General features: G+C 41.1%; 1 protein-coding gene across 1 annotated transcript in view; it reads right to left on the reverse strand.

Annotated features, from left to right (window-relative positions):
• Nucleotides 1–19,291, reverse strand: part of LOC149289279 (dystrophin-like) — an 874,963-nt gene that overhangs the window by 61,668 nt on the left and 794,004 nt on the right. The window contains 1 exon segment of the mRNA XM_089490922.1: nucleotides 5,939–6,000. Coding sequence (XP_089347048.1) covers nucleotides 5,939–6,000 — 62 coding nt within the window.

The following is a 19,291-nucleotide window of genomic DNA, read 5'->3' on the forward strand; positions in this document are numbered from 1 at the left end:
CAGCAATGTGGCCAAGTTCACTTTAATTTCACCCTTGTTCAGTTGCATACATTATTGAGTTGCGGGAGGCTAGAGTCCAAATCGGCAAGGCTTTACTCCAGGTAAATCGTGTTTAATATTTGGCTTCTTACAATAAACACAGTATGCGACAAAACTAGGACTGACAGATTAAGACAAACTGATACAATAGGGAAAGAGTTCATTTTAAAAACTTTGATGGCCTCATTTATTTTAAATAATTTACATTAATAGTTAAAGGTGGAAACCATAGCATTCCAATAACCTCATACCATACAAGGGGAAAAAAAAATCTATAAAAACATATCAAACTAAGAAGGGTCTCCAAGATTAGGTAGACCTGTGAAATATGCTTCATGTGGTATACAGAGCTACTTAAATTAAGGCAGGAGAGAGATGTTAAGCCTCAAACTAATTGCTCTACTTGAGCCACGATATGGCGTTCACTGCTTGGCAGTGCCTGCCGCAGACGAAGTATTTACAGCTGCAAGACACAGATGTTTCTCATACCAACTGTAAAGGAAAAAACTGTGAAGAACTGCTACTTTAGGTCAGAAAACATATTTCTTTATATACATACATACCATCATGTAGCCTTTATATCAGAATTTTCTAGACAATTTTTTTGCCATATTTTAATGGTCTAGAAAAAACAATTTTAACCCCTAAAGCCCAAGTACCGTACATATTTTCTCCTTTGTAATTGTTAAAAACAAAAATTTAAACTCCATAATGCTCTATGGCTATTTTTCTTCTCATACTTGATCCTAGTATTACCACAGGGCTATAAAAACTGGATGCCCAATCATAAGGGTTACCATTAGCCTAAATAAACTGTTAAGGACCACTGAAAACTGTTTTAGTTTGCATTTGGTTCTGAATTACTATCTTTTTCAGTTTCGCGCAAACACAAAATTCACAAAATTATTTCATGTTCCTGAATCACAGAATGTTAAGCACATTATTTACTTTAATCAATTAATGCTGTTAGCGTTCTTCAAATACATTTCAATTGCCAAATTAAGAGAGTGACCCGGAGTTCATTATTTACCTCTTTGTCAGGATCATTTGCAATAAGAAAAGGACATTTCTGTGATTTATACACACCGGAAATTGTAAATGTAGGATGAACTGTTAAATGAATTATAACAATCACTCAATATAACTCAATTTAGAATTATTTACATACATGTGGGAATAATAAATTAAGGAACAGTGTAGAGCTGTTAAATCTCTTCAATGTTTCCTGATAACTCATGGATAATTATGAGCCGATAATGATAACTTGAAAATACACGTACACGTCTTATGTTGCTGACTAGCACACGTTAAGTGCTGCCCGGCACTCACAGAAGGGAATTCATTACCCAGGTATACAGCAAAATGAATATAATGGCTGAGTGTAACCTAATCCAGGACTTGACAAACCCTGGTAGAGAAACCATTTCTTGGCGCTCAGGGTTTTGCAGGACAAGAGGGATAAAAACTGGTTAGGGCTTCCATCCTGAATACAGCACCCTACACATTCCTGCAGAGCATGGCAGGTCTCCACGAGGTGAGAGAGGGAGGGAGAGTGTGTATGTGTGTATTTACTAGTGTCATAGTCAGTGTGTATGTGTGTATATGTATAGCGTCAGTATGACTACTGTACTGGTCATAGTGTTAGCCAGTGTGTGTATGTTGTAGAATAAAAGTGTGGTGTTAGCATGTATGGTGTTGTGTATGCTATAGTATGGCATTAGCATGAATGTGCATCTCAGCACACAGTCTGCGTATTAGTGTATGGTGTTAACATGTGTGTACATGAAAGTAGAATGTTAGTGTGTGTAAGCATAAGATGTTAGTGTGTGTCTCTTACTGCATGGTGTGAGAGTGTGTAAGTGTAAGAATAATTGTTAAACAGACAAGCTTCAGTCTTTATGATGTAATATACCCCTTGTCATTAAGAGGTTAATTGGCACAGCACCAAAGGTGTGTTTTATGTCATATTGCCCCAATAAACATCCTTAAACTGCAGACTAGGGGGTAAAATTAAAATAAAAATGTTACCGAGGAAGGAAAAAGTTGTCTCCTAAATTTTTTGGCTGGCTCCTTAATCCATTTTAGGAGACATGTTCCACTGAACATAGCTACTGCTCAGCAGTGTGCAAATGCGGACGCTATGCCAGCGGGCTCCTACGATAACAAGACCCCAACAACATCCAGAGACTTGTCTTTTAAATGAAGGTATTCTGGCACAGACTGTACATTGTACAAACTCTGAATAGCAATAATTTGGTAGCAAAAAAAGTTCCTTTTTCAAAAAGCCTGCAGTAAGTGTTATAGGAATGTCTTCCAGCGTATATGCAAAATATTGTCCACTATTACTTTCTCATTACCAAACAAAGGTGAGCATGCTGGCAACAGAACAATATTCCAAACGATGATTTAACAGGCAAAGAATTCAGCGTTCAGGGAGAATTTCGGGCAGAAACCACATATTTACTCGCTAGAAATGTCAATTGGAATGCACACATCTGCAACTAAGTGATTGGTTGGTTTGTGTGGTCACAAAACATTTCACCCAGGGCGTGGAATAAGTAAAGAGATAAGCACGTCTCCATGTACACCATAATATCTTTATTATCCCGCTCTTATATTTCCCTCGGCTTTTTCCGTCTAATAAACATTTTCATAGATAACCCAGGAAAGTACTGGTATGAGTGTGTGAATGAGCAAGATCACGTGTGCAACAGAGAATGCTAGAGCGTGTGTGCCAGGGTACGAGAGTGCACGTTGTTATTATATGTTGAATTATATTGCGGCATCATATTCCGCAGTGCTGTATGGGTAAACAGGACGCATAGTACATAACATAACAGTTTTGATTTACAGAAGTGAAACTTGAATTTATAATCTAGAAGATGCAAGAGTGTGTGTGCTCTGTGCAATTGTGTGTGACATATATATATATATATATATACATACACACACACACACACACACACACACACACACACATACACATACATATATAATGAATAAATAAATTGTGAAAATAGAATGTGTAAGCAAGATTCCTATATTATCTTTTAGTTACAGCAGTTTCTGTTGTGTTGCAATATACACACACACATCTATATATATCTATATATAGATATCTATCTATCTATCTATCGATATATATCTATATAGATAGATATATATATATATATTACACACACAAAATAAAATTCTGCTATTGAAATATTAACACCGTTTAGAAGAAATACGAAATATTTTACAGAAATCTACGTAATGTTAAATTTAGAAATGCTGATTTACTGAAATATAAGCAATTTGTTTCTCCACGGTGCGGATAGGCTTTATAATATGCAAACCAGTTGGTACATAATAAAGCATCTTAATTCTTTGACAGATTAAATGTTCAGCATAGCTACCTGTTAGATGTGCAGATGGCTAAACTGAACATAATGATGTCTCAGTTACAAAGAGCAAACATATTCCTAGCAAGAATTAAAGGGAATAAGGGTATAAAATCACTGCTCACTGGCGACGAACGTATCACACTATAAACTGGAATAAATTGCTCCGGCGACTTTTACAAAGCCCAAAGCCAAACTGCTGAGCATAACGATGGCGGGGCTTACTCACCAACCTGTCGAAGGGGGTAGGAAGCAGTACAGTGAAAAAGGCGATAGGGACACATTATAAGAAGGTAAATCAGATCTGCAATATATAGGGGTGTATTCGCTACCTGGGGAGTCTGCAAAAGAGATGACTATTTCAACTCTCTGATCAACAAGCTTCTCCTGCAAGAAGAGCCGAGCTGGTCCATAATTCATAGCTAAATCCAGAGTAGTCTTTAATGTGGAGAAAAGGGGCAAGTGCCGTGGCACAGGCTTACATTAGGAGCCCATTGCAGTTGTCCCTTGGTCCCCCAAGAGCTGCACTGTAATTTTTTACGTATTAATTTACCCTGGGCGCAGGAACACAATATTATGAATGACGGCGTCCCTACTACTGATTTGATGGTGTTGAAGAAGAAAGGGCACGGTGCCACCGTGCATCACCGTAACTGGGCTGGTGGGCACACTGGATGGTCACTGGAGGGAAGGCTTGCAAAGAGTCCTATTATGAATAAAGGCATGTCTGGTTTTTTTTGTTTGCATTACCACTTACCTAAAATTCACCATTTAGTGAATAAATCCAACAGCATAAAAGACTAGAAGTAAATGTTCCTATACGCATGCAATTCAATTTACACCCAGTTTTATTGTTTTTAATATTACTTCTTTCCTTTTGTTTTGTTGGAGTCAAGATTTTAAAAAAATCCACTTAAATTATTCTGATGGTACGAGCCCTTGGTGAAGAGCCGACAGCGCTATATAGACAATTTGGCTTTATTTCCCTTGGAACAGAATCGTGTTATGTCAGAACTTCTAACTTTGTTTAAACATCATAATGTGCCCAACTCCAATTTAACCTAAATCAGTTTGCATAAGAATCAAGCTGTTATCGTATAAGCCCAGATACCTAATCAGTGAGGGGATTCACAAAGCCAAAAATCCTTATTCAGACACAACCTGGCTGCATGCCTTCGCTTCTCTCAACAACCGACTGGGAACCTCTAATAGCGTTCACATATAAACATCTTCATCAGTGTCACTGACCATTCTGAAATAACATTTCATGCAATTCTATCCATAAAAAAAAAATTAATAATTTGGACTACATCTTATTAAAAAATAAAAAAAATCCGATTTAACAATAGAAGAGATGGAAACTTTTTTCCCTTTCAAAAGAGATTTTCCCCCGATTCAGAAGCCTCTCCTTCACACCAAGCTTAGAGTAAGCTGCAGCAAGCACCAGGTGGGTGCATGGGACTGTGTAATGTCTGCTAATAGAGGGGTCCATTTTCTGAATTTGCTCATGTCTGGTAATAGAGAGGTTAATTATCTGAAACGGCTCATGTCTGGTAATGATTGTATGTACATTATATATAAATGTATTATTACATTTGAAATCAACATGTTTCCAAGACTTACTAACAATTAATATAAAATGCATTTTACCTGTATGTGATGGTGTGTGTATATGTGAATCAGTGTGTATGTGCGATCTTATCTGCTTCATAGTGTGTCCCTGAATGGCAGAAATAAAACGTGGTCACCCTAGTGGCAACGTTAATGCGTAACATATGCACACAAAAAGAAGGGTGTCAAGAAGCAATCTACATCTCCACAATAGGTGAAGCATATGATTGCATATGATCACTCCAAAGGGTCTTCATGGTAATTGGCATCCTCAGCCCAAAACGGAAGTGAAACAAATCAATAATCCAGACAAGCGTCACGAAATGCGCCAATTTGTACACAATTCAGAAAAAAAGCAAATACACTATTACATTTTCGATACAATGTTTAATAAGAAGCCTGTATTCATGGGTTCAGATTAATTAGAACTGCTGAACATTTGTTTTGGATGGCAACCAGACCAGGATCAGCATCAAAATTAAAGTTAATCTTCTTTTAATCAGCTTTTTCTTTTTTTTTTAACTGGAATCTGCACTTGTGTGGAAAAACAACCACCAAATAAATAGTAAAAAGGCATAGCGGTGGGTTCCACATAATCGCAACATTAACACAAATACTTTGCAGCTCTTGAGAAGCAGCAAGTTGATATTGCCCCCGTGTCAACTTAGGCATCCGTCTTGTAATAAACACCAGAGCTTGTAAATTACACAATGCCCTAAGGAACCACATTAAATTGCAAGCTCCGAGGGCAGCATTCCAAAGCACCCAATAACAATAGCTTAAAACAACCAGTTGCATGTAAATAAGTGGAAAATGTTGTTGCAACTTGTAAGTAGAGATAAAGTAGCCTCAGGAAGGAACCCAATAGCCTTGTGAAAGGTTTCCAGAAAAAAAATGTTTCTTACCTAAGGACTGGTAGAGCTCAGTCATCTTGGGATGATCCCAGCAGGTCGTTTGTGTTTCATGGCTATAAAAGAAGCAATCATTTGTAAATACATACATTTCAGAACGCAAATTTCACTTAGAGAAATACACTATCTGTGTAATATTGTACAGGGGACATCACCTACGCAGTTGCCATGCTTGAAATACCAAGCTTAATTACACTTGATTGTCATGCATAAACAATCCACATACAGATAGGTATATTTGAAGCTAGGTATAAATATAAATAAAAAATCCCAATAATTAAAAAAGAGAGAATACCAAAGAACACATCCATCCGCGATACACAACACCCTGTTTGAGCATAAAGAATTCCACAGCACACGGTGCCTCCGCTTCTTCAGTCACTATTTGTCTACATTATAAGAGAGTGCATCCTATTACTTGTATTTATTGGAAATGTTAACTAAAATGTTAAATAATCCACAGTTTTATCATTACCCAATAAGCCATCTGGTTAAAAGTTAAAACATATTTACAAAGAACACCAATTTGTCCAATGACTACAAACATAAAATTGTTATTAAAGTTTATTATTAAAAAGAAGGTATAAAAGCATGCTTACGCCGCAAAAGGCCCTGAAATGGTTAACGATTTCCTTCTCTTGTGAATACACTCATGGTAGAAAAGTCAGGTGCTTTGGAAACCTATAATACTGGAGGCACAGATAACACTCTAGATATCAGCTAGACCTCCGTGGGATGGAGCTGCAGAAGATGCAGAACTTGTTACCCCTCGATTCCACTGCCAGAGGGTACATTTATTTAATACTATTGTATCAATTCTCACAGACACCGCACGGAAACCGTATGGAATCCAAATCAAAACATGATTATATTTCATTTTAAGCTGTTTCTACTCCTTGAGGTGTCTTCCTTGGATTTTTCTTTATCCATAATTATCATACCTGAATTACTTTGTCCAACCAATAACCCATAGTATGTGTGTATAACATTTATAAATATAAGTTAGCAATATACCTGTAAAGATGGCAAAACTCAGTTCTATGTAACTAAGTTTCATGAAATAACAGTTATTTTACGATAAAGGTGTAACAACTGCTATGCTCATTTTGTGGTTATTTTTCCAAAATTCTGACATTAGTAAGCAACAATGTTCCCTCAAAGGTGTGCGCACACACACACGTATTTCAAGCAGCGCACAATGGAAACGCATGCACACAAACGGTCACTAATATATTTCTCCCCTCGGTCTGGCAGTCTGCGTTGCCGTCTCGCATATGGCAGACTCAAAGGATGGGGAGGTGAGAGGAGAAATACGTTTGGGTGGGTAAGGAGATGATGAGAAGTTACAATAGCGGGAGCATGAAGATGGAGAGGAATGAGAGTGATGATTGTGATGTGCTCACTAACATTTTACACATACATACATAGACACAGCCACTGTAATACCATACATTTACCATACATACATGCACTCAAACACCATACATGCACACACACTCTTACACACATAGCCACTCTAACACATACACATTTACATGAAGCAAACCCCTGCAAACAAAGTAGTTCAAACTTCAATGTATAAAATAAAAAATTAACTACATTTGTGACTTCATAGAATGCATTTATATTTGTATTGTACATTAGCCATGAGTGCAGGGCTGTACCAAAATAATCTTAGGTTTACACTTGCACAAGGATTCAGTGCACACATATTTTTGTAACAGTGAAAACAATTTGCACAACATACGATTTCTGCATACCCCAACTATTAAAGGTTAGAGGAAACGTTGGAGCGCAATGCCACTTTTACTATTTTCCATGTTTTAGTTAATTAGGCTCTCCTATTTGGTAGAGTACTAATATGACACAAATATTGACATGAAGGAGATTTTGGATATTTAAGTCAAAAATAAAACAGTCAAGCATTATGCAAGGTGGAGCAATCACCCTAAGCATTTATTGCATAGAATTATACAGTATTGTGGTGATCATTTTCCTTCCCATAGAGATCCGCAGCAAATGATCAGTTTCCTTTGAAATTCTCAGATATATGACTACGATCAGAAAGAATCCAAGGACACAACGGAACATTGTGTATTTTACAGAAGTCTCAAGTTTTAATAAAACTTCATAGTTTATTTTATCTTTCTGAAGAAGCCAATTACACTGATGTGGTCCCCCCCCCCCCTTCTTCAGCCCAAAGTATAGAAATTTATCGTTGAGTGGTTGACTGTATTTTGGAAAGTTTAATACAGTTATTAGCTTTGAAAAATGTATTCCTGAGAGAACAGTACAAAAACACAGAAGATGAAGGATTACAGGCAATATCAGAAGTATTTTTTTACTGGGTGTCTGAAAGATAATAAGCTATTATTATTGCCGCGAAGCAGAAAGCGTACAAGTTACTTTAATCACAATAGGGAAAGTTAAGGAACAAATTTTAACAAAATAAGGATTACACTAGATAGACTAAGTGACTTAACAGATCAATAGGAATATTTAAATTGTATTGACTGCTAATTAATGATCATTTTATTGAATTGTCTCATGACCTTCTTTTCCTCAGTCCCTATATACCTTTGGTTTTCCGTTCTGCTTTCCAGCCCTGACGCGATGTCATATCCATTATTTTCCTATTGATGGTACAGACAGACCCAGTACCCTTTTTTTTTTAATTTTTAATTGCTTTGAACACAGCTGCCGGCGGCTGCTTCATCCTTCAGCCGGGTTTAAGTCTTAAGGCTACACACTGGAAAAGTGGGGTATTTGCACGCCCAGGAGGAACAATCTTTTTCTTGAAGTTTAGAATAAAAACAGTATCTTTTTATTGAAGTTTAGAATAAAAAAAGTACCCGTTAAAATGCCAAAGCGATGTTGGTGTCTTTGCTCTTAGAAGTATTTCTACCAGTTCAGGGGGACAGTAAGGCCTTGTCCTCGCTCTCCGGACCCAGCGTCCATACCCTAACAATTGCATGGTGTTTAAACACACAGACATTCACACACTTAAAAAATACACAGAAGTCACATGGAACACTAGTTCACTGTCACTAATATACATTCTGAGAAACCCTGCCAATTACCGATTTCTCAGTCTTTTCATCCTCCACTGTTACCTCCTGCCATTTCACCTTTTATATGTCACTCTCTCTATTGCCTACCTACTAGGATGGAGGGGCCGATAGTAGGTGAGAACCCTTTTGGAATAGTCCTCTGCGGTACAGCTCAATACCTGGCTATTACATTTCATTTCTAGGAGCACCAACATAGTCCTTGTCTGTCTCGCCAAAAAGTAACAATTCACTGTATACAAAATTGACAATGTCATAAACAAACATTAACACATTCTGGTACAGAGGAAGAAAAGGACTCTGTTCCTATGAGCTTACAATCTAAGGTTATGACTATTATACAAATGTGAATATAGCGAATGGCAAGTAAAAGCAAACAATTTTGGTTAAATGCCAAGGATATAATGACATCTTCCTATAAAGAAATGTTTCCAAACGGACGACTCCAAATACAGAGTATTTTGCAGGCAAATATTCTTTATCTTTGTTCAGGAGAATGCGGCTACCAATTTAAATATAAGTGAACTTTTTGGCATGAGAAAGGATTAAAATAATTATCAAGTATTCAATATATAAATATATAACCTCAGAGCACTCAAGAAGTTAAAACAGGCTCCATTCCAATGGGAATCTAATTCAGTGGTAAACAGATTTTTTTGGCAAATTGGTTATTTTCATCAACATCTGCAGATATGGATGGTGAAAGAGAGATGTACACCCTATTCCCATGCCAGGGGGCCGCCAATCAAGTAATGCGTAGATGCTCTCCATTGGTGATGTCATAGGATGGAAATCCCGTTAGGAAATCTGACACATGCAATACAGCGAAACTTGCTTTTGGTTATGAAGGTTTCTCAATGCCATTAACCCCGACAACCAAAGGGTTAATGAGACAGACATTTTTTTCCCAGGGAGTCAGTGAAGCATCCAGGATTACATAGAAATGTACAAAGTAACAGAAAGGTTTTTCAATGGTTTTAAAGAGACATACTTGTTTGTACAGGTGGCTACAGAAACATACATCCTCTCAAATTATGTACACAATGATACAGTCAAGAAGACAAAATACAAATGGAAGGTAAACCACATTTTGTAGATAATTAGATGTTTCTCCTTCCCATTCACTTCCATAAGGTAAAATCCTCTGAATATACCATGTGAATGTGCAACGCTTTAACTCTTTAACTGCCATGTGCTACAGTATTAACACCGATTGCCCTACGCCCAACATTTTAACCCTCTGAATCTTCTGTACATAATGACTTAACTCTTTCAATAGTAACCAAGATGTTTAAAATTTAAAAAGAGACTACTGCTTCGCCAACTTTTAGCCGAGGCATACATTATTTGTTTGTTTTTTTTAAATTGTCTTACAACCAGGGGTTGTGTAACACAAGGAGAAGGACCCGATATCCTTCAGGTATTTATAGGATTAAGGCAAAAAAGGGTTTTGCTCAGTACTGCAGCAATCGGTAGGAAAATATTTCCAACGACGTACCCAACATGTTAGGTCTGCGCTCCAAGTACTGGCAACATCGTTGGGTACAGTAAGATCTGCCCTCTACTGCTTGTAGTTCTAAATTCATATACAAAAATGACATGCTTGAAGTTAACCTGTAAATGGTTAATGCACTATTTTATTTCATTTGAAACCTCAGATGGAAGCCAAGAGTAGGAAACTACAATTAACAAGAAAAACACATTGAATGATGGATTAAGACGACTGAAAGCGTTAACTGCAATATTTTGACAAGAGTTAACATTGAAAAGAAACCAGTCAACCCATCAAATCTCTCCATTCACCACTTCTGCTGAAAGGATGTGCCATTTATCTACCACCTTCCCTGCTTTATATAACTTCCAATGGATAGCAGAAATTTATCATTTTGTCTATATGGTATGCTATAAGCAAAAAAAATAAAATAGATGGGGTGGGGGAAAGAAAAGCCCTTGATTAATAATCATGCAGCTCCCTCACTTATTCTGAATCACAGAAGTGCGATCTAGAAAAAGAGATCCACTCTAGCACACTTTAAGAGAGTTCTCCCTGACCTGTTGAAAACGCACATTGATTGTCACCAATCACACTTTACAGAAGACGTGAAAGGGAACCGTAACAAACAGAGCTGGAGTTGTTCTCATAAATATTTAGCGATGCATTACCAGGAACATTACATTGCGATGTACATCTCCACTCCTGGTATCTCAAGGGACTATCTTCGAAAAAAAGCCTCTGGAGGCTTGTGGCTGCTTCCCATACACTTTTAATAAGCAAAGCTCTGCCGGAGAATTTCTAAATCTAAAGGGTAAGTAAAACTTCAGTAACGCTGAGGTGAAGCCATCACAAGGTCCTTAAAAAAAATAGAAAAAACTCAATAGGCAGATGGAAAGCCAAGGACCATCGTAGCAAATTCCAGAGCACGTCCCTTGGCAAACCGCCTGCTGTGCTAATTGACAAGTGGAGAATTTAAACTGTCGAAAATTATTCTGTGTGGACTGAGCTGAGACTGACAAACATATGACCCTTTAAAATAATTTAAAAAAAACAAAACAATTAAATGTCCTACAAGAAGGATGTGACTGTGTGTGCGGAGAGCGATCGAACAGGACACTTTGGCTGCTACTGATTTTCTGGAGTCTGGTGGCTCTTAACAAAGAGGGCAGATTTTTTCCATGGTATTTTATATGCAGAACGCAAGAAGGCTGCAGCTTTTCCACTTCTGGTCTGAAAAGTAGTGCTGCCCAAACACCCCCGCCCCCTCAACCCCACACACTTTGAGCTCAGAAAGTTATCATTAATTCCAAACACAATCTCGCAGCTTAAGAAAAAAGGTTAGACTCCAAAAGCCAGCTCCTTCCTTAAGCTGTTCTGCCATTTTCAAAGGCCATTTAATTGTTAGCTTTGGGACCGGAAGGTGCGGGAGCCTAGAACTGGGGGAGGGCTTCTTGTGCGAACCCTGCAAGACAAAATGCCAGCTCAGCACATCTCAGCAGCCTTTCCAACACCTTACAGTACTTAATTAGGACTTGAAAAGAAGGGGGTAGCCATAGCAATTTGGACAAAGCAGAAAGAAAAAAAATATTGTTTGATCTTGAGATCAAACTGCAAAAGGATTATTTTCTGTTTTATAGTCATTTCTTAAGGTGATGTGGATAAATGGATTAAAATTTCTATTATTTTTTGTGAAGCCCAATGAGCATCTCAACAAGCCTCAGCAGATACAGCACACTAACTTGGTAGACAACAAGCAAAGATAGAAAGGAGTAAAGAGCTGCTTTAAACCATCATAAGGTTGGAATAAGAAGTGTGAAATTGTCTTGGGTAGAATTAAATGGGATCAAGTAACAGGTAGAACAAGCACTTCCAAAATCAAATGTGCATTTTATAATCCTATAAAACTATACAAGTCTTCCACTGTACCACCAAAACTTGGTCTTGAGAACCTCAGATATATACTTTTAAGATGAAAGAAGGTTTGAAAATGATTGGCCATGAATATATAATCCACAGGGACTACAACAGCAACATCAAAAGGTACAAATGTTAATGGAGGTGCTTAAACAGGTTTCCCGCCAAAAAAAGTCCTCATGGCAACTTGAGGGTAACCAGGGCCACTTTCAATAAAACCGCGACCCCTGAAATCCTTGAAAGACGAAGCGGCATAACATGAACACTTTATAAGTGTTACTAGGTCATTGCTCATTAACGCACTCAATCTAGTTCACGTCAGCATTAACCTGAAGTACTCTTAATGAGTAACCATGATGTTCCTCATTTCCAGGCACTTCCAACTCCTCCAAGTACAGCGATACCCTTCACGAGCAAACACTCATGTGAGAATAGGATACCCAGAAGAGTAGCACGGCCATCAAATCTGAATCTTTACTGATTATTTTATGGCATATTATATATATATATACACATATATATATATATATACACATATACATACATACACACACATTTATTTATTTTTTATCTCCAAGGGAGAACAACCTTGCCACATTTTTCACAATAAATGCTCGCCGGTACAACAACCGCGCGTCCCCTCTCTACCACAGTCACTAGAGATGAAATTATTTCAGCCGCTGCACTTCATAAATGTGGAACAATCAGTTCCCTGTAGATTTGCGGAATAGCAGACTTCACTATGCACGAAACAAATCTGCTGTACCAGTAAGAAAATCCGAAGACTTTACCGTCCCGCAAATCTGACCTAGTTTCCAAACCTCCATTTAGTTTGCTTCCACCGCCTGAATAGCCGAACAACCCAACGCCCGTCGCAATTCATGCCTTATATTAACATCGCTTGTGTCTCCGATCTCACCAAAAAAAAAAGGCCATTCTACAAAGACTCACGTAGAATTACCATATTTCACGACAGCCCAAATCACCATAGCGACAACTGCTGTAGACAGCTTCAGCGAGAAGGTATCTTGAGATTGGTAGCAGAACAACAATAATCAGTACTTTGGGGGAGTTACTTGTGATCCCACATATACATCTATCACATGCACAAGGAAATTATTTCCACTAAATCCCGGGATGAGGCTGATCTTAGCCGAGCATTTCTTTTAATGTGCAGGGCTGTGCAAACTCCGAAAAACCAATAAAAGGGGTTTAGGTAAATATTGAAATTGGGAAGGATTGTGTAAAATGAGCACAAAGGTCACCTATGTGCTAGAAATACATTTTCCAAACTTTTTTTTTTTATACTGTTTGCATTCCCTGGGAGGAGAGAGGTAATGATTACTGCTCGGTTACTTCTTCGTCTTCAGCCAGACCCTCCAGCAGGTCCGCCGGTCTATTTGCCTTTCAAAGCGGACCCCCCCCAACCCGAAACCCCTGCCTCTGGTGGGCTTTGCAACAAATTGTTGAACTATTGTAACAATTGCTGGGCGCTTAACAAACAAAGACAGTTATACAAGAAGAAGAAATATGTACAAAAATCCATTTTGGGGGGAAAAGTGGTCAAAGTAGCGCATTTAGCAACAATAGTCTCTTGGTATGCAGTATTTTAACCCCGTAATGCTTTCTTCAGTTACATTCTCTGATGGAAACGCATATATTTTCCCTATAGTCAATGAAACGTAAACATTTCTTGCCCCCCGACCATGTTTTGGCTGACGGGGAAGACGTGCGTTTAATTTGTGTAGCAGTCTGTAGACACAGCGCTGGGTTACGCGAGTCCAGCATTAATCTTGGATTCAGTATACAGGTACGAGTCCTAAGGCTATATTCTTTCAGAAGGATATTTATCACTATAGATGCCGTGTCGGCAAGTGATCCCCAGAGGCCTACGGATGTAAAAAAGGATTTCACAAAGAATGACTTATTGGTATTGTGCTAGACGGTGTGTGTGTGTGGGGGGGGGGGGGATGTCACCCCCCCACATAGTAAATAGCACACTTTACACTCCTTTCGTATATACAAGAGCAGACAAAATAAAAGGAGATGGCGGCATCATTTATTATAAGATATATCATTTATTTATCCACCTGAACTGCATGGATGAGCAAGACGCTGTCTAGGAAGATGGTGGCAGGTGAACCAACAATAAGAAGCTGGACCATGCCTTCCAGGAAACAACGAGCAAGCCAGGTGTTTGCTAAACTCTCTGCAACTTTTACTTACCCTGAAGCTGTGGGTTTTTGCTGAGCGAGCCCTCCACTGTCCCTAACGACACATTTAAGCGTGACACCGATGTATTAGAGTAAATAAAATCCGTGTACGGCAGCTACTAAAATGCCACTGGGCATTCCCAAAAGAAATCAGGCAGAAAGTTGACCTTTTGAGAAGTTTGAATGGAGCAGATTTAAAAAAAAAAAAGAGAAATGGAGGTGGTGGGGGGGGGAGCAAAGGAGAGTGGAAATCAGATCTCTCCATGCATGTCTCCCACCAAGGTGCTTAATCACCTGCTCTCAAACACCTCCTGCTGATCACAGAGGGGCATCGGGGCTTTAATATGATTAATAAAGCCATGGCGGAGGTATGAGGAGAGGAAGCAAAGCATGCATCCCATGTCCCCAGTTCAACCTGCACATCAGCTGCCTGCCGAGCCTCCAGCATCTGAACCTGAGAACAAATCTCAAGGCTGGCTGCGGAGGGGAAGCACGGGAGAGGGGAATGCTCATCCCCTATAGATAAACACTGGCACCCCAGGTGTGTGTGCCGATCCTGCCGGCGAGGCATGATGGGAGTTGTAGTCCTGAGCAGCTGGAGTGCCAGGGGTTCCCTTATCTCTCTATTGCCGTGATTAGCAGGGGACACGGCTCGACTTACATCTGTTGATGTTGAGGAGGGAGGCTGCAATCCCGCTTTCTACTTCCTCCTTGTAACACCGGTTGTCACACAGTAACACACAATGTCACACTCAGACGGGGTAATAAGCCATTAACCCTTACAATCACACTATGTGCCCCCCCCCCAAAGCAGCCCTGTCCCCCCGCAACTACACGCGATGATTCCACGCACAAAGTTTCCCAAGGTCCCTTCCAGCTGATCGCCACAGCGGCGGCTGCACGGCACGATCACTTACCCTTTCTTGAGCAGCTCCCTCATGGCTGGGTGAGGAGGAGGGCTGGCTGTGGAGGGGCGCTAAGTTCCCGGACTCAGGGCTGCCGGTGAATGAGACTAGTCCAGCAGCAGCAGGATTGCACTGCGGTGATCGGAGCACTACAGGGCTAAGGAGATCTGGGGGAGGGAAGCCTGCAGGCTAGACAGGGCGGGGTTACCGGCCTCGGCTCCTCCTCCACCTCCCACCCATTCAACCTGCCACGGGAGAGGAGGGAGGAATGCATGCAGGGGACGGGACAGGGTGATGGGCTGGGGGACGGGGCAGCTCTGCTCAGATGCATCCCGAACGATTAGCAGCTTTAAAAACGTACTGTGCCTCTTCCCACCTGCACCTAGAGAGGGTAATGCACCTAGAGAGGGTAATGCACCTAGAGAGGGTTGTGCACCTAGAGAGGGTAATGCACCTAGAGAGGGTAATGCACCTAGAGAGGGTTATGCACCTAGAGAGGGTAATGCACCTAGAGAGGGTTATGCACCTAGAGAGGGTAATGCACCTAGAGAGGGTAATGCACCTAGAGAGGGTAATGCTCCTGCGGCTGGAAGTGATGATCACTAAGGACATCACATTGTTTTGGACAGTAACTTGTTAAAAGCACCTGAATACTTCATAAGCTTATAGAACTTAAAGGGACACTCCAGCCATCATATGCACTTTAATACATAAAACAGCCCAGAGGTCCCTTGTAAAGAATTTCCATTGCATTTGCCCCTTACCCCACCCCAAAGGCTATTTTGTATGCAGGACATGTATCCCGTGATACACAACCACCCTGCCCGTATCTACACATGTAAAATAATGATAGTGTAAATAGAAAATACAGTGCCCTGTTTACGGATGACAAACATGGGGCAATAATCCCACTGTGCCCCATTTTCCACCCAGATGTCCCTCTTTTTCATTCCATGGGTATTCCATGGTGTTATTCAGCGGGTAAATGGAAATACCTGGGAACTCGCTTGGTTTCACTCTGAGTCTCCAGGTGAAGCGCGGCTTCCAGGTCACTGCGGAGAAACTCCTGGTTGTTGGGTACGCCCCACTCCCTGCCACACGCCCCACTCCCCGCCTACTTCCCCTCCAAGTAGGCGTGTCCCACAGCATCGGAGGGACCACCCACAGACATCATTGGGACTGCATCGCAAGAGGGGGGCTCCAGGTAGCCGGAGCCATAGAGGTCCCAGATATGTAATTGGGACAAAAGACTTTTACACCACATACAGGGCCGGCCCAAGGCAAAATGCCGCCTGGGTCGAATTTTAAAATGCCGCCCCCCCCTTATCTACCCTTCCTCTCCCTCCGTCCCTGCCCCCCCCCCATTATCTACCCTTCCTCTCCCTCCGTCCCCCCCCCTTGTACTTACCTTTCAGCAGTCCTGCGGCGAGTCTCCCTGTTCGGTCTCGGTGCCGGCTTGTAATGCCGAGAGAGAGGGGCGCCCTTTCTCTCTTTCGCTTTAAAAAAAAAAAAAAAAAAAAAAAAAGGGCTTGGGGCGGCAAAGTGCCGCCCCTTCAAAAGTGCCGCCTGGAGCGGTTGCCCCACTTGGCTCCATTGTCGGGCCGGCCCTGACCACATAACAATATGGGCTAACAGAAGGAGGACCCTGCTCTGTCTGGAAATGTGTTTACTAATGAAATTGTGTAATTACAATAGATTATTCTTCTAAATGCGTTACACATTTACATAACTAGCTACAGGTCACATAAAGACCTGCGTATTGGCAACATCTTAACTGCATCCTCTAATACAGGGGTGTCCAAGTTTTTTCTGCAGTGGGCCACTTCATCAGAATTGTATACGTGCGCGGGCCGCACTAATTTTTCACTGTGAGAAAATATAGCCTTTAATAAAATATGCAGATTAAAATAAAGTAAACGACACAAAACCTGGTTGGCTGGGCATGATAGGAGTGTGATTGCTGTCAACAATCATATATAAATTAATGGTTATTGTATTTTTTTTGTCCAATTTTAGTGCGTTAACCACACTTGTTAAAAGTAACACCACAATTGGACAAAAAAAAAATCAACAATATGACTTGGCATGATAGGAGTGTGATTGCTAACAGCAAACACACTCTTTTTATACCAGGCAACCAGTGAATGCTAGAACCTATGCAATCACACTCCTACCATCCCAAGTCAGCCAGTACATGGTGGTTGTAAGTGCAGACCCCATACTGCTGGCAGCATCAATACACAAGGGGGGCAGCTAGCCAGGTTTCAGCATGTACTGGCTGACCTCGCATGATAGGAGTGTGATTGCTAACAGCAAATACACTCTTTTTATACCCAGGCAACCAGTAAATGCTAGAACCTAGGCATGGTGGGACTGTGACTGCTATTAGCAGATTGCTGTTATCTGTTAGCAATCACACTCCTATCATCCCAAGTCAGCCAGGACATGCTGGTACAGGGTGGCTGTAAGTAATGTGCAGACCCCATACTGCTGGCAGCATCAATACACAAGGGGGCAGCTAGCCAGGTTTCAGCATGTACTGGCTGACTTGGCATGATAGGAGTGTGATTGCTAACAGCAATCACAGTCCCATCATGCCTAGATTCCAGCACTTACACATCCATGCTATCACACACAAATTCATTCATTCACAGATTCATTCCCTCAATCAGGCATACTCATTGAAACACCCACCCCCTTACCTGCACTACAGCTCACGATGCCGCTCACAGACTTCAGCAGGGGGCGTGGCCTCCCGCTTCCTCTGTGCAGGACAATAAGACCTCCCACAAGTAAGCAGCAGGGCTCTTGTGATCCTGGCTGCCGATCTCACGCGGGCCGCACCTCAAGGTCCCGCGGGCTGCATGTTGGACGCCCCTGCTCTAATACAAGTGTCCCTCTTTGGCCACTTGATGTGCTGAGAGTTAATGCATGAAGAGGGATGGTTAACATCAAAGCTTTTTACCATTACCAGATGCGTTTATCGATACGACCCGCCTATAGCGTCCCCTCTCTGATTGTTAAATGCATTAAAAGGTTCCTCTATGGGACCTGTGGCTGTATGTGGCATGGCCAGGATTTTCCGATTCATTTCATTTCCTGAATTTCCCTCCCTTCTCAACAACAATTAACAGACACCATTGCTTCTCATTGAAACACCGCTTGCTTGCTTGCTTGCTTGGTGGGAAACACCGAAGCAACCATGGTGCGGCCAACGCTTTAAGTACCTAAAAGGCCATAAGGCAATCACTTAGCAAACTTACAAGAAACACTAGCACAAAGGGCTAACCAGCCATAATCTAGGTCAGGGGCTAGGCGATTGTTACTGATAAGGGAAGTTCTTTGAGCCCATGAAATGGCTACATGGCGCTTGTTAAAGTGTCACGTGACCTAATTTAATTACACAGGTCGGATTTCTAGCTGAATTTGCAATGTATGCCAGCAGGGCCGGCCCGACAATGGAGCCGAGTGGGGCAACCGCTCCAGGCGGCACTTTTGAAGGGGCGGCACTTTTTTTTTTTTTTTTTAAAGCAAAAGAGAGAGAAAGGGGCGCCGAGTGGTTTTCGCTTACCAAGCTGTCAGTACCCGCTCGGCGCCCCTCTCTCTCTCCTCTGCGGCGAGTCTTCCTGTTCGGTCTCGGTGCCGGCTTGTAATGCTGAGTGCCGGCACCGAGACCGAACAGGGAGACTCGCCGCAGGACTGCTGAAAGGTAAGTACAAGGGGGGGGGGGCGTCAGGGGGGGGGGGGGTAGA

Source organism: Sceloporus occidentalis, unplaced genomic scaffold (assembly GCF_023333645.1).
Source record: "Sceloporus occidentalis isolate IW3139 unplaced genomic scaffold, rSceOcc1.0.p SCAF_47, whole genome shotgun sequence".
Taxonomy (NCBI): Eukaryota; Metazoa; Chordata; class Lepidosauria; order Squamata; family Phrynosomatidae; genus Sceloporus; species Sceloporus occidentalis.